This window comes from Taudactylus pleione, unplaced genomic scaffold (genome assembly GCF_031769625.1).
Source record: "Taudactylus pleione unplaced genomic scaffold, aTauple2 ptg000046l, whole genome shotgun sequence".
Classification (NCBI taxonomy): domain Eukaryota; kingdom Metazoa; phylum Chordata; class Amphibia; order Anura; family Myobatrachidae; genus Taudactylus; species Taudactylus pleione.
Window position 1 is genome coordinate 6,174,078 of NW_028284448.1, and position 17,430 is coordinate 6,191,507.

The following is a 17,430-nucleotide window of genomic DNA, read 5'->3' on the forward strand; positions in this document are numbered from 1 at the left end:
TATGTACAACGTACTTGCATGCATTCAGTTCCAAAGCAAATGCAGTGTGAAAACAGGCGTACATTAAATTCTGCATCTGTCCAATGATTTACCAAGTGATTAGTAAACTTGGGTGTTTTATAAATTCTACATTTCTTCTTCAGGGTCCATAGGGCTCCACAGGGAGACAATGGGGTGTTAGTGGTACTTGGAGGACTGGACACCAACAGCAAAGCATTTTCTTTTCCCAGGATGCTCCGGTCCTTCCCCCTATACCCCGCCCACAGCTTGAAGGCAACTCCGTTTTACTTTGTGTCCGGCAGGATTGGATCTCCTTTGTTTTATGATTCACTTTTTTATTTTATTTGACTATAACAGAGCAAGCAGCACTAGACAGTCCTCTGGACGTCTGCACTGCTGCTCCATCACCCCTCCGCGGCGCCGCAACTACAGCCATAAGCTAGGTAAACTCGGCAGGGATCCAAGGGGGACCTAGCTAGCGTTGCTTCTCGGACCCCAGACTGCAGCCGGGACTCAAGAGGACAGGTCAGGCGCGTCTATGCACAGTCTTACCTCCGGAGGCGCTGATGTAGACACTGGTTCGTCCGGGACTCCACTAGACCACCAGGGCATAACTTTATACTGGCGGAAGGAATAGCTGAGGCCAGGGACCCGGTGGTTGATGTCAGCATAGGGGAGACTGCCCTCTCTCTGCATCCCCTCCCCCATCTCAGGGCGCCATTCCACTGTGGTCTTGCTGCTCCTCCCTCACCCTGCGCCCCCTCACAGACTCACTCCGGGATACGCTGGGTCCAGTCTCCCTGTATACCTCTACTAGGAGCCAGGTTATACAGCGCTATTTCCTACCAGCCACTGGTCTGTGTAGTTGAATTTAGTGCCCACTGCAGTTATATACTATGCATTGTATGTGACTTGTGCTAGCACTGCAGTCTGTTTATTTTTCTCTCAACTGTCAGTTTATACCTTTCCCTTTCTTTCACTATAACCCTGGAATACTGAGGTATAGGGGGTTCACTGTACTTCACATCCACTTGTATTTGTGAGGGCTGTCACATACTATATATCTGTGTTGCGCACTGCACTGTGCTATAGTGTGCATATATCTCTGTTGCTCACTGCACTGCATATTGTGTGCTATATTATCCTTGCAGCTATGTCTAGCATAGGCAAGAGTAACAAGCAACAGCTCCTACTCTGGTTTCTTGAAAGTCCTGTTTAGCAGGTTTAGCTCCAGAAGATCCCATGCAGATCCCATGCAAGATGGTCTATGTGCATCTTGTTATATGGCACCTGGCCAATCTGCCCCTGCAGCCTCTCCTGCAGCCTCTCCTCAGGAAACCCCCCTGGGCTTCCTTTTCACAGGTGGCAAAAATTACCACAACAAGTACTCCCTGCAAATCCAGTGCCTCCTTTGCTTCCTCCATGGGTAGATGTACTTTCTACCTCAGTGCAGAGTCTGGCGGCTACCTCTACAGCCTTTCAACTAGGGATGAGCGGATTTGTATTTACTCTGTTCTTATCGCCACATTACCGCAAGTTCGGATTTATTTTATTAACTATCCAAAACACGTGATAGGCAATAAAATGCTGTTTTTAGAACCGAGTAAATCCGAACCCGCTCCTCTCTACTTTCAACAAATGTTGCAAAAGGAGAGACCCTTACCTAGTAAAATTACTAAGCGCGCTGTGTTATCTTCCCAGTCCACCCAGCTATCTGATTCTGAGTCATCGACTGGGGAGGCAGAAGACGCAGACCCCTCTCTCCCCCTCTTCCCCCTTCATCTAAATTGAATATACCTGCACTAGTGAGAGCTGTAAATCAATTCTTCAAATGGAAGATACAGAACCCACTCCTGAGGCAAAAGAGGCACTCTTTAAACGAAAGAAGGTAGTTTTGCTGGAGTTTCCTGATCCTTTTTTTTTTTTTTGAAAGATTTTTATTGTATTTTTCATGCGTACAGAAGACCAAACACATTGAGAAAATTATCAAATAATCCAGGTAATATGGCAAAATATAGCCATGAAACAAGTGTAAAACGACATTTGGCACATATGCGTTTCATTTACAGAGAACAAAACAGACCCATATTATTTTAGAATATATAGAAATGCTGAGGTAAGACAAAATAGAAATGAAAGAGAAATTCCATGAGAAGTGGAAAGCAGGGGAGTGTTAGTAAGGAACAATGGACAAGGAAAGAAGAAGGGGAAAGCAAGTTGGCACAGTAAGCATCTATAAGGGATCTAAATTGAACCAGGTTTGGCATCATGGTAAGCTATACAAGGAGCCCATGTCTCAGAAAACTTATGGGTCTCCTCACGGAGTTGACTAGTAATAAATTCAAGATTATATGTGTGCCAAATTGAACTCTGAACAGCCGTCATAGATGGAGGGTCTATCTTTTTCCATGAAGAAGCTATAGCACAGTTAGCGGCATTAAGAATATGTCTGATAAGGGATTTGGTAGGTTTATTGCAGCTTCGCGGAAGGAGGGAGAATGATAAGCAAGGGGGAAGGGAGACATTGGTGACCAGAGATATTAATCGATGGACTTTCTCCCAAAAACTCTCAATCTTAGGGCAGTGCCACCAAATGTGGGCCAAGGTCCCCTCTCCTCCACAACTCCTCCAGCATTTATCCGAGGCCTGAGGGTAAATAGCTTGAATGCGAGTAGGCACAAGGTACCATCTGTACATTCTTTTATAAGCATTCTCCTTGATTCTAACACATATTGAAGATTTCACCGTCCGCTCGCGAATCTTAGACCACTCTTTAGGATCCAGAGAGACTACCATGTCTTTCTCCCAAGCCAGCTCATGCGGCTCTTTTAGAGGGCGATTTATGAGCAATTAATAAATTATATAGATAGGAGATAAGTCCCTTGGATCCGGAGCGAAGAAGACAGAAAGATTCCAGAAGGGAGTATGTCGGGTGGGATTTGGAACCATTTACTGTAGTAAAAAGGTGACGTAATTGAAGATATTGATGGAAACACCGTGTCGGAATGCCAAGTCTGTCTTGAAAGTTAGAAAACTCAGGGAACGGGCATACGGGGGCGATATCCCTCGGGCTTCCAGGTCTACCCATCCCCTAATATGAGCTGCTGCATGTGCTAGGATCGCCTGGGTTAGGTGTACGGCTAAATAATACTTATGAAAGTTGGGTAAACCCAAGCCTCCCTCTTTCCCACATTGACATAGAATGCGGAAACGAACTCTTGGTTTACGACCTGCCCAGACAAATTTGGAGACCAGCCGTTGCAAAGTAGCTAAGAAAATTGAGGGGACCCTCACGGGGAGCGTTTGGAAAAAATATAAGAATCTTGGAAGTACATTAATTTTAACTGCATTTACACGCCCTATCCAGGAAATCTAATGGGCTCCCCAGGCATTTAGGTCACGACAAATTTTTTCTAATAGAGGCAGAAAATTTGCAGCAAATAACTTATAAGAATTAGTGAGATGAACTCCTAAATATTTTATTGATTGAAGGCCCCATCGAAAATTCTAAGAGGCACGTAAATGGGAAATTGTAGAGGGGTCCAAGTGTATAGGTAAGACCTCTGTTTTATCTTCGTTTATTTTAAAGTTCGACAGACGACCATATGTATGAATTTCCTCTAAGACCGCCGGGAGAGCAGAGGAAGGATGGGTTAGGGTAAGAAGGACATTGTCCGCATAAAGGGCCACTTTATGATGAGATTGCCCCACTTTAATGCCAGTAACGGCAGGGTTGTTTTGCGAATACTAGTGGCGAGATGCTCCATAATGAGGGCAAAAAAGCGGCGAAAAGGGGCAGCCCTGCTGGGTACCATTTGAATATACCAAAAGAAGAGGAAGCAAAGCCATTGGCCAAGACTAGAGCAGAGGGGTTGAAATACAAAGAGGCCACTCAGTTCAAGAAGGTTCCATGGAAGCCAAAAGCATGAAGGGTAGATCTCAGAAAGGACCAATCTACCCTATCAAAGGCCTTCTCAGCATCCAAAGCCACCACCAGGGCCGGGAGTGATTTAGAATTAGCAAAATTAATAAGATCAATGATCTTGCGAGTATTGTCAGAGGCCTGACGACCCGGGACAAACCCCACCTGATCATGATGAACCAGGGAGGGGATTACAAGAGCAAGACGAGAGGCAAGAAGCTTAGCAAAGATTTTTAAATCAACATTCAGAAGGGATATCGGTCTGTAACTGGCACATAGACTTGGATCTCTACTTTCTTTATGTATCACCACTAATTCTGCCCTGGTGGTGGCTTCATCAAAGTTCTGGCCAGCTAAAATAGAGTTCAAAAGATTCAACAAAAGAGGGGAAAGCGATAGTAAAAATCTCTTATAAAAAAAACGCAGGAAAACCATCCGGACCGGGGGCAGAAGAGGATTTCATAGACTTCACAACTTGTTCTAGCTCTTCAGGTAAGATCTCTTTATTAAGAGCAGACACTTGTGACGGTGATAGATGAGGTAGGTTACAGGAGGAAAGATAGGTACGAGTGGCGTCTAAGAGAGAGGAAGGGGAAAGGTCCCTATTCTGAAGAGAGTAAAGTGAGGAATAAAAATCCCTAAAATTGTTAGCGATAGATTTCGGATCGTAATGGAAACGACCAGCTGAGTCTTGGATTTTTAGGATTCTATTTTTGGTACGTTTAGCCTGCAGTTTACTGGCCAAAATTGAATCCGCTTTATATGTTCATAAAATTTTTGTTGTAACCATTTGAGAGTGCGAGTTGCCCTTGATGAGAGAAGTTGATTCAATTGACCTCTGCATAAGCGTAGTTGACTGACTATCTTCTAAAACAGAGATCTCCTTTCTCTCTGCGCTCTTACGAGCAGATGAAATCTGAAGAAAGTGTCCTTAGAGCGAGGCTTTCAACGCTTCCCAGTTAATAGCGTGAGAAGTGTGATCCGGGTCATTATGTTGATGGAAGTCCGAAATCGCCTGTAAAATTTGAGAACGAACCTCTTCACGGAGAAAAAGAAAGTCGTCCATTCTCCATTTAAATCGGTGAGGGGAAATCCAGATCTAGCAGACCCGCCGAATGATCGGTTCAGGAGACGGGAGATCTCCGATGAACGGAGGATGGGAGTGGTAGCGTGGTCCACTAAAAACAGGTCTATTCGCGAAAACACCTTATGAGAGTGAGAATAGTGTGAGTATTCTCGAGCTGATGGGTACAAAACCCTCCAAGAGTCGTAAAGGTTATATAGTTTTAAAAGTGAAGCCAGTTTAGTAGATTCCCGAAGTAAAGACTGGGAGGGCCTGGAAGGGCCAACTCGGCCTATATGAGAGGAAAGGGTCAGATTAAAGTCCCCACCGATAATTATCTTACCCTTCGCTATTTTAGACAGTTTCGAAAAGACCATGGAGAGGAAGGCACCCTGGGAGACATTAGGAGCATAAATATTGGCTATCGTAATTGGGGCGCTTCCGATAAATCCTGTAAGAAAGATAGCGACCTAGTGGGTCCACATGTGAGGTATCAACAATGAAAAGGGAGGACCGATGGAGGAGGATCGCAACTCCTTCAGATTTGTGGTCAGTGGAGGCATAATATGCATGAGGGAAGGTTTTATTTGTGAGATGTGGATGGTGTTTTAAGAAGTGCGTATGAGGGGAATTAAGGCCATTTACATTAAGCGAAATTCATTTCAGAGGGAAGAATCTTACACAGCTTACTGAATTTAATGGCCACAGCAAAAGACACACGTTGCCAACCAGGAAAGGGAAGAGAAATAGAGAAAGATGGGGCAGGATTGTTAGTATGGGATAGTAAAGGGGAAAAAGAATAGAACTGCGTCTAATCCACAGACCGCAGTAAGTACACGATAGGAACAGCACATCCTGTGTACTTGGGGCTTGGGGGGGGGGTGGCCCCAATATAGAGCAGAGAACATATCCATACAAAATTGCAATATTCTATATCGGAAAAAAGAGAAAAGAAAGTAAAAATACGACAGTAGCAAAACAAGAAAATAAGGGAGGAGAACCTCAAGCCATAAGAGTGGTGAGTATCTTCAACCGAGGGAGAACCCACATGACCATTCACACCGGTGAAAAAAAATAATAAAAAAAATAAGGGAAAAAGAGGAATAGGTCCAGGAAGACATACCAGGTATCCAAAAACATTACACTTAAGCCATATATTTGTAAATTGAAACATTGACCAGAATTACCGAATAAAATGCATAGAGTGTCAAGAGAGTTGGTCCCGGAGACAGCGGGGGAGGGACCCCCAATTTACCACAGGGGGGCAGGGCTAGTACCATCCCCACGCGAACTCCAGGAGCAAATCCCACAGCTGGAACAAATTATTTAAAGGCAATAAACATAGCAAAATATTGAAGTTAGGCCATCATGCATCTCACAGGGTCAAACAAAACATTAGCGAACATTATTATCAAAAATAGAAAACATCAAGTCTATTATTGAGGAGATAGAGAAAAACACCTGGTGTCAACCTGGAGGTATTTCAAGCTCAAGCAGTGGACCACTCCGGGGTCGGAGCAGAGCGTCGAGGAGAATCATTGCTACCGGGCTGCAAAGGTGGAGAAAGGGCAATACCCAACTTCGGAAGCAGAGCTAGTCCCTCTTCTAGGGTCTTGATTCTATAGGAATGGCTTTCATGAGACACCTGCAGATGGAATGGGAATCCCCACTTGTACTTGACTTTATGATTTTGAAGGGCTTTCGTGACATTAACAAGGTCCATACGTTTCCTCAAGGTCGAAGGAGCAAAGTCTTGGTATACTTGAAGATTGTGACCACGGAACGAGACAGTGGAGACAAAGCGAACTGAGGAGAGAAATTGTTCTTTTGTTTTGTAGTAATGAAAACGAACAAGGACATCCCGAGGAGGTTGGTCAGATGGAGGCTTGGCGCGTAACACTCTGTGAGCTCTGTCCAGTTGTAGGGTTTCTGCGGAAGAGTCTGGAAGACACTGAAGAAATAGTCCCTCCAAGAAATCAGGAAGCTCATCAGAGTCGATGGATTCCGGGATATTCCTGAGATGAATATTATTGCGTCTGGAACTGTTCCCCGCATCCTTCATCTGTTCCTTGAGAAGGTCAATCTCCGAGCGCATGTCGGCTAATTCTCGACTTGTGACATCTTGGAACTGACAGATCTCATCTACTTTACGCTCCATCGTGTCCGTCCTTGACCCGAGGGAATCTATTTCTACCTTGAGGGAGGAGATCAAGGAGCGCAACTCCGTCTGGATTGTAGTTTGAATCATTCTAGTGATTTCAGAGGAAAGGGAAATCGCAGGGACGTCATCCGTAAGGCTCTGCGCTCCTTCGGCAGGATGTGGGGGAGGGAGCAGGTGTGGAATTGGTTTTATCTTTCTGTCGGAAAAAGTCTGCCGACTCACCTGCTGCAGGCTTCTTGTGCCGGTTGGACATAGTGAACCGTTCAGGAGGGGAGAATAATACGTGAAAAGGGCAATGAGTGGAAATAGAAAAACAAAAATTAGTAAACCGGTGATGGGTGCGGGGGGAGAGATTTTATTCACACTGAAAAAAGGTTCTCCTCTCTCTTCACAGCTTAAACAGAGCTGCATCCTATGCATAGATGGAAAAACTATAGTCATCCACCAAGAGAAGGCCGGCGCTCCCGCAGCTAAATCTGCAGCCAGCATCCAGGTTGTATATAAAGAAGCAGGGATGGGGGCCCCACTCACAGGGGGAGACCACCACAGAGTTATCAAAGTGGCTGTTTGATATATGTAGCCTCAGTGATCCTCTGCTCAGAGCTCCCAATCTTGGGCTTAATAACCTCCTGCAGGGGCCTCAGTGGCCAGGATGAGGGAGCAAACAGGCAGGGGGAACACAGCACAGAGCCTCCTCCTATACGGGGGCAGAACAGGCCACCACATACAGAGCAGCACCTCCCGTAGAAGTGGCCTCACCATCCGGCAGTAGGCTGGGAGAGAGAGAGGCTAGCCAATGGACCAGCAGCGTTGACGCAGGAAGGTAATCCCTACTAGATCACCACTGGGCCTCGCGGCGTCTAGCGGTGTGCTCAGAGAGGGTCAGGAGCACCAGCAGCGAGTGCGCTGTCACAAACTGCAAGAGCGCTGCTTATCCCCCGCCAATGTGCGGCACGGATCGTCAGGCGTTTGGGGTTTTCTAGGGGTGACTACGCAGTAGGGCCGCGTATTGCGGAGGTTCCGACGGGCGGTCCTTTAAATTTATGTCCCGGCTTCTTGGCTCGGATCAGGCCTCAAACTACCGGGAGCCAGCTGACGTCCTCCGGGGACAAGAGCCCCCACACGGGCAGCACAACAGGACCCCGAGATCAGGAACCAGCACCAGGTATGGAGGGAGAGCCCAATGGCAGCTCAAATTAGGATTTTTAAAAAGTTTATTAGGAGCTCTCTGAAGGTGCATCCGATCAGCTCCGAGTCCAGGCCACCTAGTTTCCTGATCTTATGAGTGCAGCATGGAATATGCCAAATAAAAAGTTTCAGCTGCCTAAACACTTGATTTCTTTTTATCCTATTCCAGCTACTGATTGCGCTAAATGGGAAGGTTCCCCAGCCGTAGATTCCCACGTGACATGCCTCCCAGGGTACGCCCTCTCATTCCTGAGGTGCTCCCCCCCAGCAGTTCTTTTGCACAGGCCCTCCATCGGACCCAAGCAAAGCCCTGCTCCTCCAGAAGGCCATTCATTCCTTTCTGCACTCTGGGGTAATAATTCAGGTCCTGTCATCACAGCGAGGGACAGGTTATTACCCTACCCTTTTCTTGGTTCAGAAGCCCAATTGGGTCTCTTCGGCCTATCCTCAACCTCAGGTCTCTGAACAAGTTTATCAGGGTGCCCAGGTTTCGTATGGAAACCCTCCGCTCTATTGTCCTGGCTATGGAGCCTGGGGACTTTATGGTGTCTCTGGACATTCAGTATGCTTACCTACATGTAACTATAGCACCCTCTCATCAGTGATGACTCCGGTTTGCTGTCCTACAGCAACATTACCAATTTCAAGCACTGCCTTTTGGGCTTTCTACAGCTCCACGGGTCTTTACCGAGATCATGGCAGTTACAGCGGCTCATCTTCGACATCAGGGGATCAGACTGCTCCCATACTTGGACGATATCTTGCTCTTAGCAAGCTCTCCAGAGGTCCTTCCCTGCCATCTACAGGTGACCATTGCTTTTCTACAAACGCACGGCTGGCTGATCAACTGGAAAAGGTCTGCCCTGACCTCTTCTCAAAGAATGGTGCATTTGGAAGCCTTCCTGGATTCTCAGGCTCAGAGAATCTTCCTGACAGCAGACAAAATCTCTGCACTACAGCACCGAGTGCACAGGTTACTCCACAGTCGCCAAGTGTCAATTCACTCTGCAATGCTGACCTTGGGATCCATGGTATCCACCTTCAACATGGTGGATTTTGCTCAGTTCCACTCCAGGCCCCTACAACACCTGATCCTCTTCAGGTGGAATGGGCTGCCCGGAGGTTCGCCTGTCCCTCTCCTGGTGGCTACAGATGTCCCACTTAAACAAGGGTTGCCCCTTTTGGATCCCGGAATGGGTACTCCTCACCACGGACGCAAGCCTCCGCAGGTCGGCCAGCACTCCTATCAAGGACGCTGGGCATCAGCCAAGGCGATCTTGCCAATCAACGTCCTAGAACTCCAAGCCATCTACAGAGCCCTCACTCTGACTTAGGATATTCTTCAGGACAGGCCAGTACAAGTACAGTCCGACAACGCCACGGCAGTGGCCTACCTCAATCACCAGGGAGGCACTCGAAGTCGGTCAGCAATGACAGAAGTGCCACGCATTCTCACATGGGCTGAACACCATCTCCACAGTGTTCATCGAGGGAATTCTCAACTGGGAAGCAATTTCCTCAGCACGCAGGGGTGGTCTCTACACCCAGAAGTCTTTCAGCTCCTGGTGGACTAATGGGGTCTACCGGACGTGGACCTCATGGCCTCAGGACACAACCACAAGCTTCCAGTGTACGGGTCCAGGACAAGGGATCCCGAAGCAGCCTTCATGAATGCATTGTCAGTGAAGTGGACCTTCCATTTGGCGTACCTCTTCCCTCCAGTCTCACTTCTTCCTCGGGTTCTTCAGAAGTTCAAGCAACTCCGCTCCGGCTTGGCCCAGGCGCCATTGGTACTCTGATCTTCAAAGTCTCTCCACAGACGACTGGACCTGTTGTCTCATGGTCCCTGTCTACATCTGGACCTGGCCCGTCTGTCTTTGACAGTGTGGCTCTTGAGACATCCCTCCTAAGGTCAAAAGGGTTTTCTAACTATGTGGTCCAGACCATGCTCCTAGCGTGTAAGCCAGTCTCTGCCCAGATTTATCACCATGTGTGGCATACATGTTTCCAGTGGTGTGCTACCAGAAACTATGACCCTCTGGTTTTTAGGGTTTCTAGAATCCTTGCCTTTCTTCAAGCTGGATTGGATCTTGGACTCCGCCTTGCCTCTCTGAAAGTGCACGTCTCTGCTCTGTCCATCTGGTTCCAATGCAGAATTGCTCCACTGCCGGATGTTCACACCTTCCTGCAGGGTGTTCTCCGTATACAATCTCCCTTTATCCCTCCTGTGGCTCTGTGGCATTTGTCAGTGGTTCTCCATGCACTTTTGGAACCTCCATTTGAACCCCTGGACTCAGTAGACGTCAAATGGCTCACTGCGAAGACTTTTTCTTCTGGCTACAGCGTCTGCCCGTAGGGTATCTGATTTAGGGGTGTTTTCTTGTCACTCCCCATTTCTGATGGTTCATCAGGACAGGGCTGTTCTTTGAACACACCCTGGCTTCCTTCCCAAGGTGGTCTCTCATTTCCACCTTAATGAGGAAATTGTAGTTTCGGCCTTTCAATCGCCAGACCACTCAGCAGGTGAGACCTCCTTGGATGTGGTCCGTGCTCTGAAGATCGACGTAGATCGTACCGATTCCATCAGGAAAACAGATTCCCTCTTTGTCCTTTATGGATTCCACAGGAACTGATGGCCAGCTAACAAACAGACTCTGGCCAGATGGCTTCGCATGACTATCTTACAGGCTTACAAGCAGGTTGGCCTTCCTGTGCCGGCTAAAGTATCTGCTCATATTACTCGCTCTGTGGGTCCCTCGAGGCCAACCCGCTGTGGCGCGTCTGCTGAACAACTATGCAAGGCGGTCACGTGGTCTTCTGTCCACACCTTTTATTAGGTTCTATGACTTGGATACATTTGCCTCTCAGAATGCTTCCTTTGGACGCCAGGTTATCCTCTCAGCTCAGGAGCGTCCCCGCTCTTGAACAACTGCTTTGGGACATTCCTATTGTCTCCCTGTGGACCCTGAAGAAGAAAAGGAGAGTTATGGTAAAACTTACCTTTTGTCAACTCTCTTTCTTCGAAGTCTGTAGGGTCCACAGGGCACCCGCCCTGACTCCTGGCTTCTATGGGTTTCTTCTCTTGGTCACTTGTTTCCTTCTCTGTGTGAGAGTGTGATTCTTCAGTGTATCAGTCTTCCTTCTCTCCTATCCTGCTCTTGCCTTGGGCTTGTTGACAAAACTGAGTTGCCTTCAGGCTGTGGGTGGGGTATAGGGGGAAGGACCGGAGCATCCTGGGACAGAAAAAGCTTTGCTGTTGGTGTCCGGTCCTCCAAGTACCACCTACACCCCATTGTCTCCCTGTGGACCCTATGGATTCCGGAGAAAGAGCGTTTTACCATAACTCTCCTTTTCTCCATGAAATTATCTATCATATTCAATATTATAATCCCAATTTTAATATGAAATATTTCAATATCCAAACTTGTACATAATTTGATTGATATAGATTTTATTATCTACACATTGCTTGACAGTGATGCTGGAATCCTACATAATTTTATTATTTTTGATTTGTATAGTGCCTGCATTTTCTGTAGCACTTACGATTGATATTAACACAGAGAGGTAAGAGAACCCTACAGGCAAGCTTGCCTCCCATGCGACCATGCCAGGCAAGTGGTTAATGTTTATGAGGTGGTGTGAGGTCATCCAAAATTAAATGGCAGAATGGCATTCAGTAATGGTGTCCAATAAGGCATCTGGATAGGTTAGATAAAATCCATACAGAGATTATACTGAAATCCAAAGCTACGTTTTAGGTTTCCAAGAGAAGCGCTGTAGATAGAGCAGAGATCGAGCAAGAGAAATTAACAAGTTATTTGACAAATGGCATAGGACATTGGACCTCATTCAGAGGCGGTCGCTCGAGAGCGATCGATAGCACCCAAAGTGATCGAGAATATGCAAAACGAGCGCTCAGTCGCAATGCACATCGTAAGCGCGGAAACACCCACAACAATGAAAGCACACCTCCTATCTCTACGGCCTAATTCAGAGTCGGTCGCAGGCGGCAACCTACGTCAGCACGATTAACACCTGTTACAGTGTTAATTGCCTACAGACATCAGTTGAGGCAGAAACCATCGCCTGCACTCGCAATGCTTAAGGTAGACCCTGGGCTTCCTTTAGCACTACGAGCAGTAGCATCGTTATTGCAACGAGATAACGTGTGTGATGACTCGCTCAGTAATATATGCACGCCCTTAAAACGCCCTTTTTAAGGTCAACCACGCCTGCGTCCGCACCACCACACCCCCATTCACAAGCACCTTCCCCTTTAACCACCCACAAACGGCACAAAATGTCAATCACAGCTACGACCTCGTAGTGAATAACGAGCAAGAGGATTGCGGTCGGAAAGACAGGCTTGCGCACGCGCACTGGCATGTACACGCATGCGCAGTTGAAAAAAACATCGCTCGCTACGACAATTCGCTCCGTGCGACCACCTCTGAATGAGGTCCATTGTCCTGAAAATGTAGGGAATGTAGTGTTTGGTTGGGTAAACATCACAATGACATGTATCCCAGCCGATATGACGCCCGATGGAAGGATATATATTGGGTGTCGATTAACACTGTACGATCTGGTGTCCGACCACGCGATATACCCTTCCATCCTGCACTCGCCTGCATGCTTTCATCAGTGATGTCATCCAATTTGACATGCAGCACATCAGATGGGCTGACGTTGCACTTGAACGCATCATTGAGGGTACACACTGAGCGATATGGATGATATTGTTCCAATCCGTGACTGAATGATATATTGTCCAATATATTTCCTGATGTGTACCCAGCCTTTGAGTGTATGAGATGTGAGTTGTCTGCTGTGTCCAATTAGATTTCAATTAGAATACAGCCTTATCTGGTGTATTTGTATCATAATATTTTTTACCTAATTATTATGGACACAAAGACCACTGACACTTGTATCACATGTGTACCAATGATTTGTTTTATGTGCAATGAGTAAATATTTTATTTATTAATTTTTTTTATTGAAGATTTTCAAACCTAAAGGTATATTTAAAACTGCTCGGATTATGAAAATTGTCTGAATCTTTATTGTAGCATGACATAGTTATCTTTATCTTTTTTAGGTGAAAGTTGGGGATATTTTGGATTTAATTGTAGAAGAGTCCAGGGAAAATGAGACCACAACAGTGATGAGAATTGTATTGAAAGATGTGTTAAAAGAAAAGACCTCAACCGATAAATACAAGGTGTTGCTTAGGCGATGGAAAACTTTGAAAGTTCCTAGAGCTGTGGAGGCTTTGAAAATGACTGACAAGCACACCACTGGTGCAGAACACTGAGATTTGTTGATATTCATTGGAAAGAGATCATTCTAAAAGAGAATTTATTTTTACTGGTTATGTGCATGGTATTTTGACTGAACAAATGGTTGCTCACATCTGCTGCCTTAGTTTGTGTGTGTGTATTTTTTTTTTGCTATTATTTAGGCCACTGAAGAGGAACTTGGTACAAAGGCTGCATGTTTAAAGGGCTACACAGTGGTTCTGATTCAGGGTTGTGAGCAAAGCAAAAAAAGAAAACTGGACGAACCATGTTGTAATGCAAATACGTGTTTTATCTTTGCATGCAGGGTAAATACTGGCAGATTTTACATGTAGCCCACGAATCATGGAAAGCTTTAATTTTACATTTGATGTAGCCAGATCACTCTCCAATTCTGCACATGAAACGACAACAGTTTTTTAATGTAAGCTATAAGTGTTATAACATGTAATAAGCACATCTGATGTTTCAAAGTGACTCCATCAGTTTTTGAAAGGTAGATATATGGCTGGCACAGGCATAAAATAATTCTGCAAATAGGTTTACATCTGGCAACAGCTTACACTTGTTTTTTAATGTTCCACATAAATGTCTGCTGACGTGTGAGCGGAGTCACAAATCCACAACAACTCTTGCAGCAACCCCTCCTCTTATCTCAGTTGATCTAGCACCCATGCCACCCATGCATTTAAACTGAAGAAAGAAATGGGTTTGTTCAGAGCACTGGAATATATGGTTATCTTTTTTAAAAGTGATTTTTTTTTTCTTTTTTACTAATCCAGGGCCTAATGCAGAGTTGAATGCAAGTTCATGTTCTGGACAAATCTTGTGTGTCTTCTAGCTTTCACATTTTGTGGAGAAAAGTCTCCAAGATGTGTTCAACTTTGTATACAGATGAATATACACATTTAGCTGTGTTCACACAATGCGAGTGCACTTGCCTCCGAATTGCATTGAAGTCTGCATCAATATTCTAGTGTTGGTAAAAATCAGGTGTCTGTCATATACATGTGTGTCTCCATGTGGAAATCGGGTATGTCATAGGTAGAATAAAATATATTGTGTAGAATATAATAATACCATGACCTATGTTCTCCTCCTATTTTGTTACCTCAGCAAAGTTGTGAGTGCATCAGAGTACACGCGTGTATTAAACCTACATTTTTATTTAGGCTTAATAAAAGCTTCTGAACACTTGAGGCTTGTTATCATCTAGAGGTGTCTGATGTAAAATAAGTTCTAGACTGAGCCTTTATTCTACAAGCACTTTTTCACCTACCTAAAGGCGAGCATAAGACTCTGGGTGCAATTCAACTAGCACCGCTGTGCAGCTGCAGGCATCACGGATAATATAGGGAGAGTACCATCACTCATTTTACTGCACGCCCATATGAGAGTGGAAGGTGACATGAACGATTTGGTGCTTGGGATGTGCTGCCATTATGAGCTTTCCCATGCTACTCATTGCTAGCATTGTGGATTATTGAAGTGCCCCTATGAGTTTTAATATATAAGTGTTACTACACACATTTATCTATTCTATGGTGTACAAATAAATGAACAAAAACAATATAACTTTTAAAATACAGTATATTATGGTAAGAATGATACATACTTAATACAAGCCCATATTCATAAAAGTATGCAGAAAGTACAGATTGTTTATACCCCCTATGTACAAATAGGCAATTGCAAAGGCAAATTAGCACTGCAGGCCGCAGTCCCCATTATTCTGAAAGAGGACTACTGTCTGACCCATATGTTATATTGAAGGCATACTCGTAGGAGAGGGATCATACAATCCCTTTCCCCCAGCCTCAGACCAGCTCTGGTAACAGCACATTTGCAGTGTCAGATTCATAGGAGGAGTCTTTCAAAAATGTGAAAAACTCTTCCGATGTGCCCTCGATGTAACTCATAGGGACAGCAGTTCTCACTACCGTTGTTCCTACGAGTTAATTTTAGTACATAAAGGGGATAATTTAGTTAAAAATTTAAAAAGAAATATTTTATAATACGGACTGATAATCGTGGCAGTGCCACAATTATTAATACATAGATCTGCAGTCATCCAAGGAATTTTTTTCTTTTGCCTCAAATTCCATGGACGTCGAGGGACCTTCCTCCTATTTCATTGCTAAAATCTAGGACTTTATCAGAATTGAGGATTTCTACATTTTTAAATGGTAATTGATCTATGTGCTCTAGGTGGCGCTAGGCACAACTATATTACTCATGCATTGCCTTTGGAAGGCTTAAAGCAGAGAATAAGAGCTTCTGCTGAAGGGGTATATGATACCAACTAAATAAAGCAGGGAAGAGCTGGTGAAGGCTAGCATGCAGCCCACTACTGATTAGGGATGTTTTTATTTTTCATAAAGTTACTTTACATTTATTCATTTTGCTTTCTCTTTTATGGTGAATGCTGTCAGTATAAATATATTTTACCAAATTGTACTGCACATTCAACAGTTAATGAAAACACAATTACAAAGGGGATATATATACACTGATGTTAGCTCTTGTAGGAGGAATTGTTGATACAAGGTCTTGCGAGAACAAGAGTTGCAAACTTGTGAAACTGTAGAAGGAATATCCTACACAGGCAGGCCAAGCAGACTATGTTGTGGGGCACTCTTAAATAATGTGTATATACTGTATATGAAAAATGTGTGTGGTATGATTAGTTAATTATAAAACATTAATTTTTATTAATTAAAAAATGAGTATTAATAAAATTGATGTTTTATAACTAATCATACTACACCCATCTTTTTCATATATATATATATACATATACACACATTATTTAAGAGTGCCCCACAACATAGTCTGCTTGGCCTGCCTGTGTAGGATATTCCTTCTACAATTGAAATTCATGACTATTGGGTGCATCGTAAACAATACCTAATTAAGAAGGGAGGAATTACTCCTAATTACATATACTACGGTTGGCTCATTTACTTTGACATTTATATATTTCTTTATTTCTCTCTGGTGCAGAATCTTTTTCCATTTTTCCCCCTTCCCGATTTTTTGATAGACTTGTGAAACTGGGAGGATACAGGGGCAATTCTATACATGCAAAATTAACAAAAAAGTGGTGTAAAAAGTTGTATACCTATTGTTTGGTAAGTCAACTTAAGCGAACTGGCATGTAAAAAAACTATACTGTACTTCATAATGAAAGTGCAGTTAAAATATCTCTGCTTAAATAAACCCAACAATTGTATAAGGTAAATAAACATTTGTATTTATTTTTTTCTAAATCTCTTATTTATAAATGCAGGCAGGTAAGTACAGAAAAAAGTATGAATTTGACATCACATCTTTACAGGTTGTTGGTTAGATAACTTGTCATCCTTATAAAGCTGAGGGGTAGTGATAAGTTTCACCTCCCCTCAATTACAGGACCTACAGTATACGACTTTTGGATTTACATTTAAAGCATATAACATACGGAAAGGAGGAAATTGTGTATAACATGGGGGGGTAGTTAGTGAGGGTGGATGAACATCCAGTGGTGGTGGGCTGAGTGACCGCTGCAGAAGCACCAGCTGAGACTGAGCTGGAAAACTGTCAGCACATAATTATAGCGATGCTCCCTGATTTGATGGTCACTGTGAACATCTCTGCATTATATACAACCACTACGATGCTTCCTAATTTGGCGTTCACTGCAAACCTCTCTGCATTATATTGCACATCACTGTGACGCCCCCTGATCTGACGGTCACTGCAAACCTCTCCGCATTATATTGCAGTCACTGCGACTCTCCCTGATCTGATGGTC

At 44.5% G+C, this 17,430-nt stretch overlaps 1 protein-coding gene across 1 annotated transcript in view; it reads left to right on the plus strand.

Moving 5' to 3' along the window:
- MTRES1 (mitochondrial transcription rescue factor 1) overlaps positions 1-16,237 on the plus strand; it is a 28,772-nt gene extending 12,535 nt beyond the window's left edge. Inside the window, exon 4 of the mRNA XM_088460401.1 lies at positions 13,439-16,237. Within this exon, the coding sequence (XP_088316527.1) occupies positions 13,439-13,654 (216 nt within the window). The 3' untranslated portion in view covers positions 13,655-16,237. The remainder of the gene's footprint in view (positions 1-13,438) is intronic.
- Positions 16,238-17,430: the final 1,193 nt, after the last annotated feature.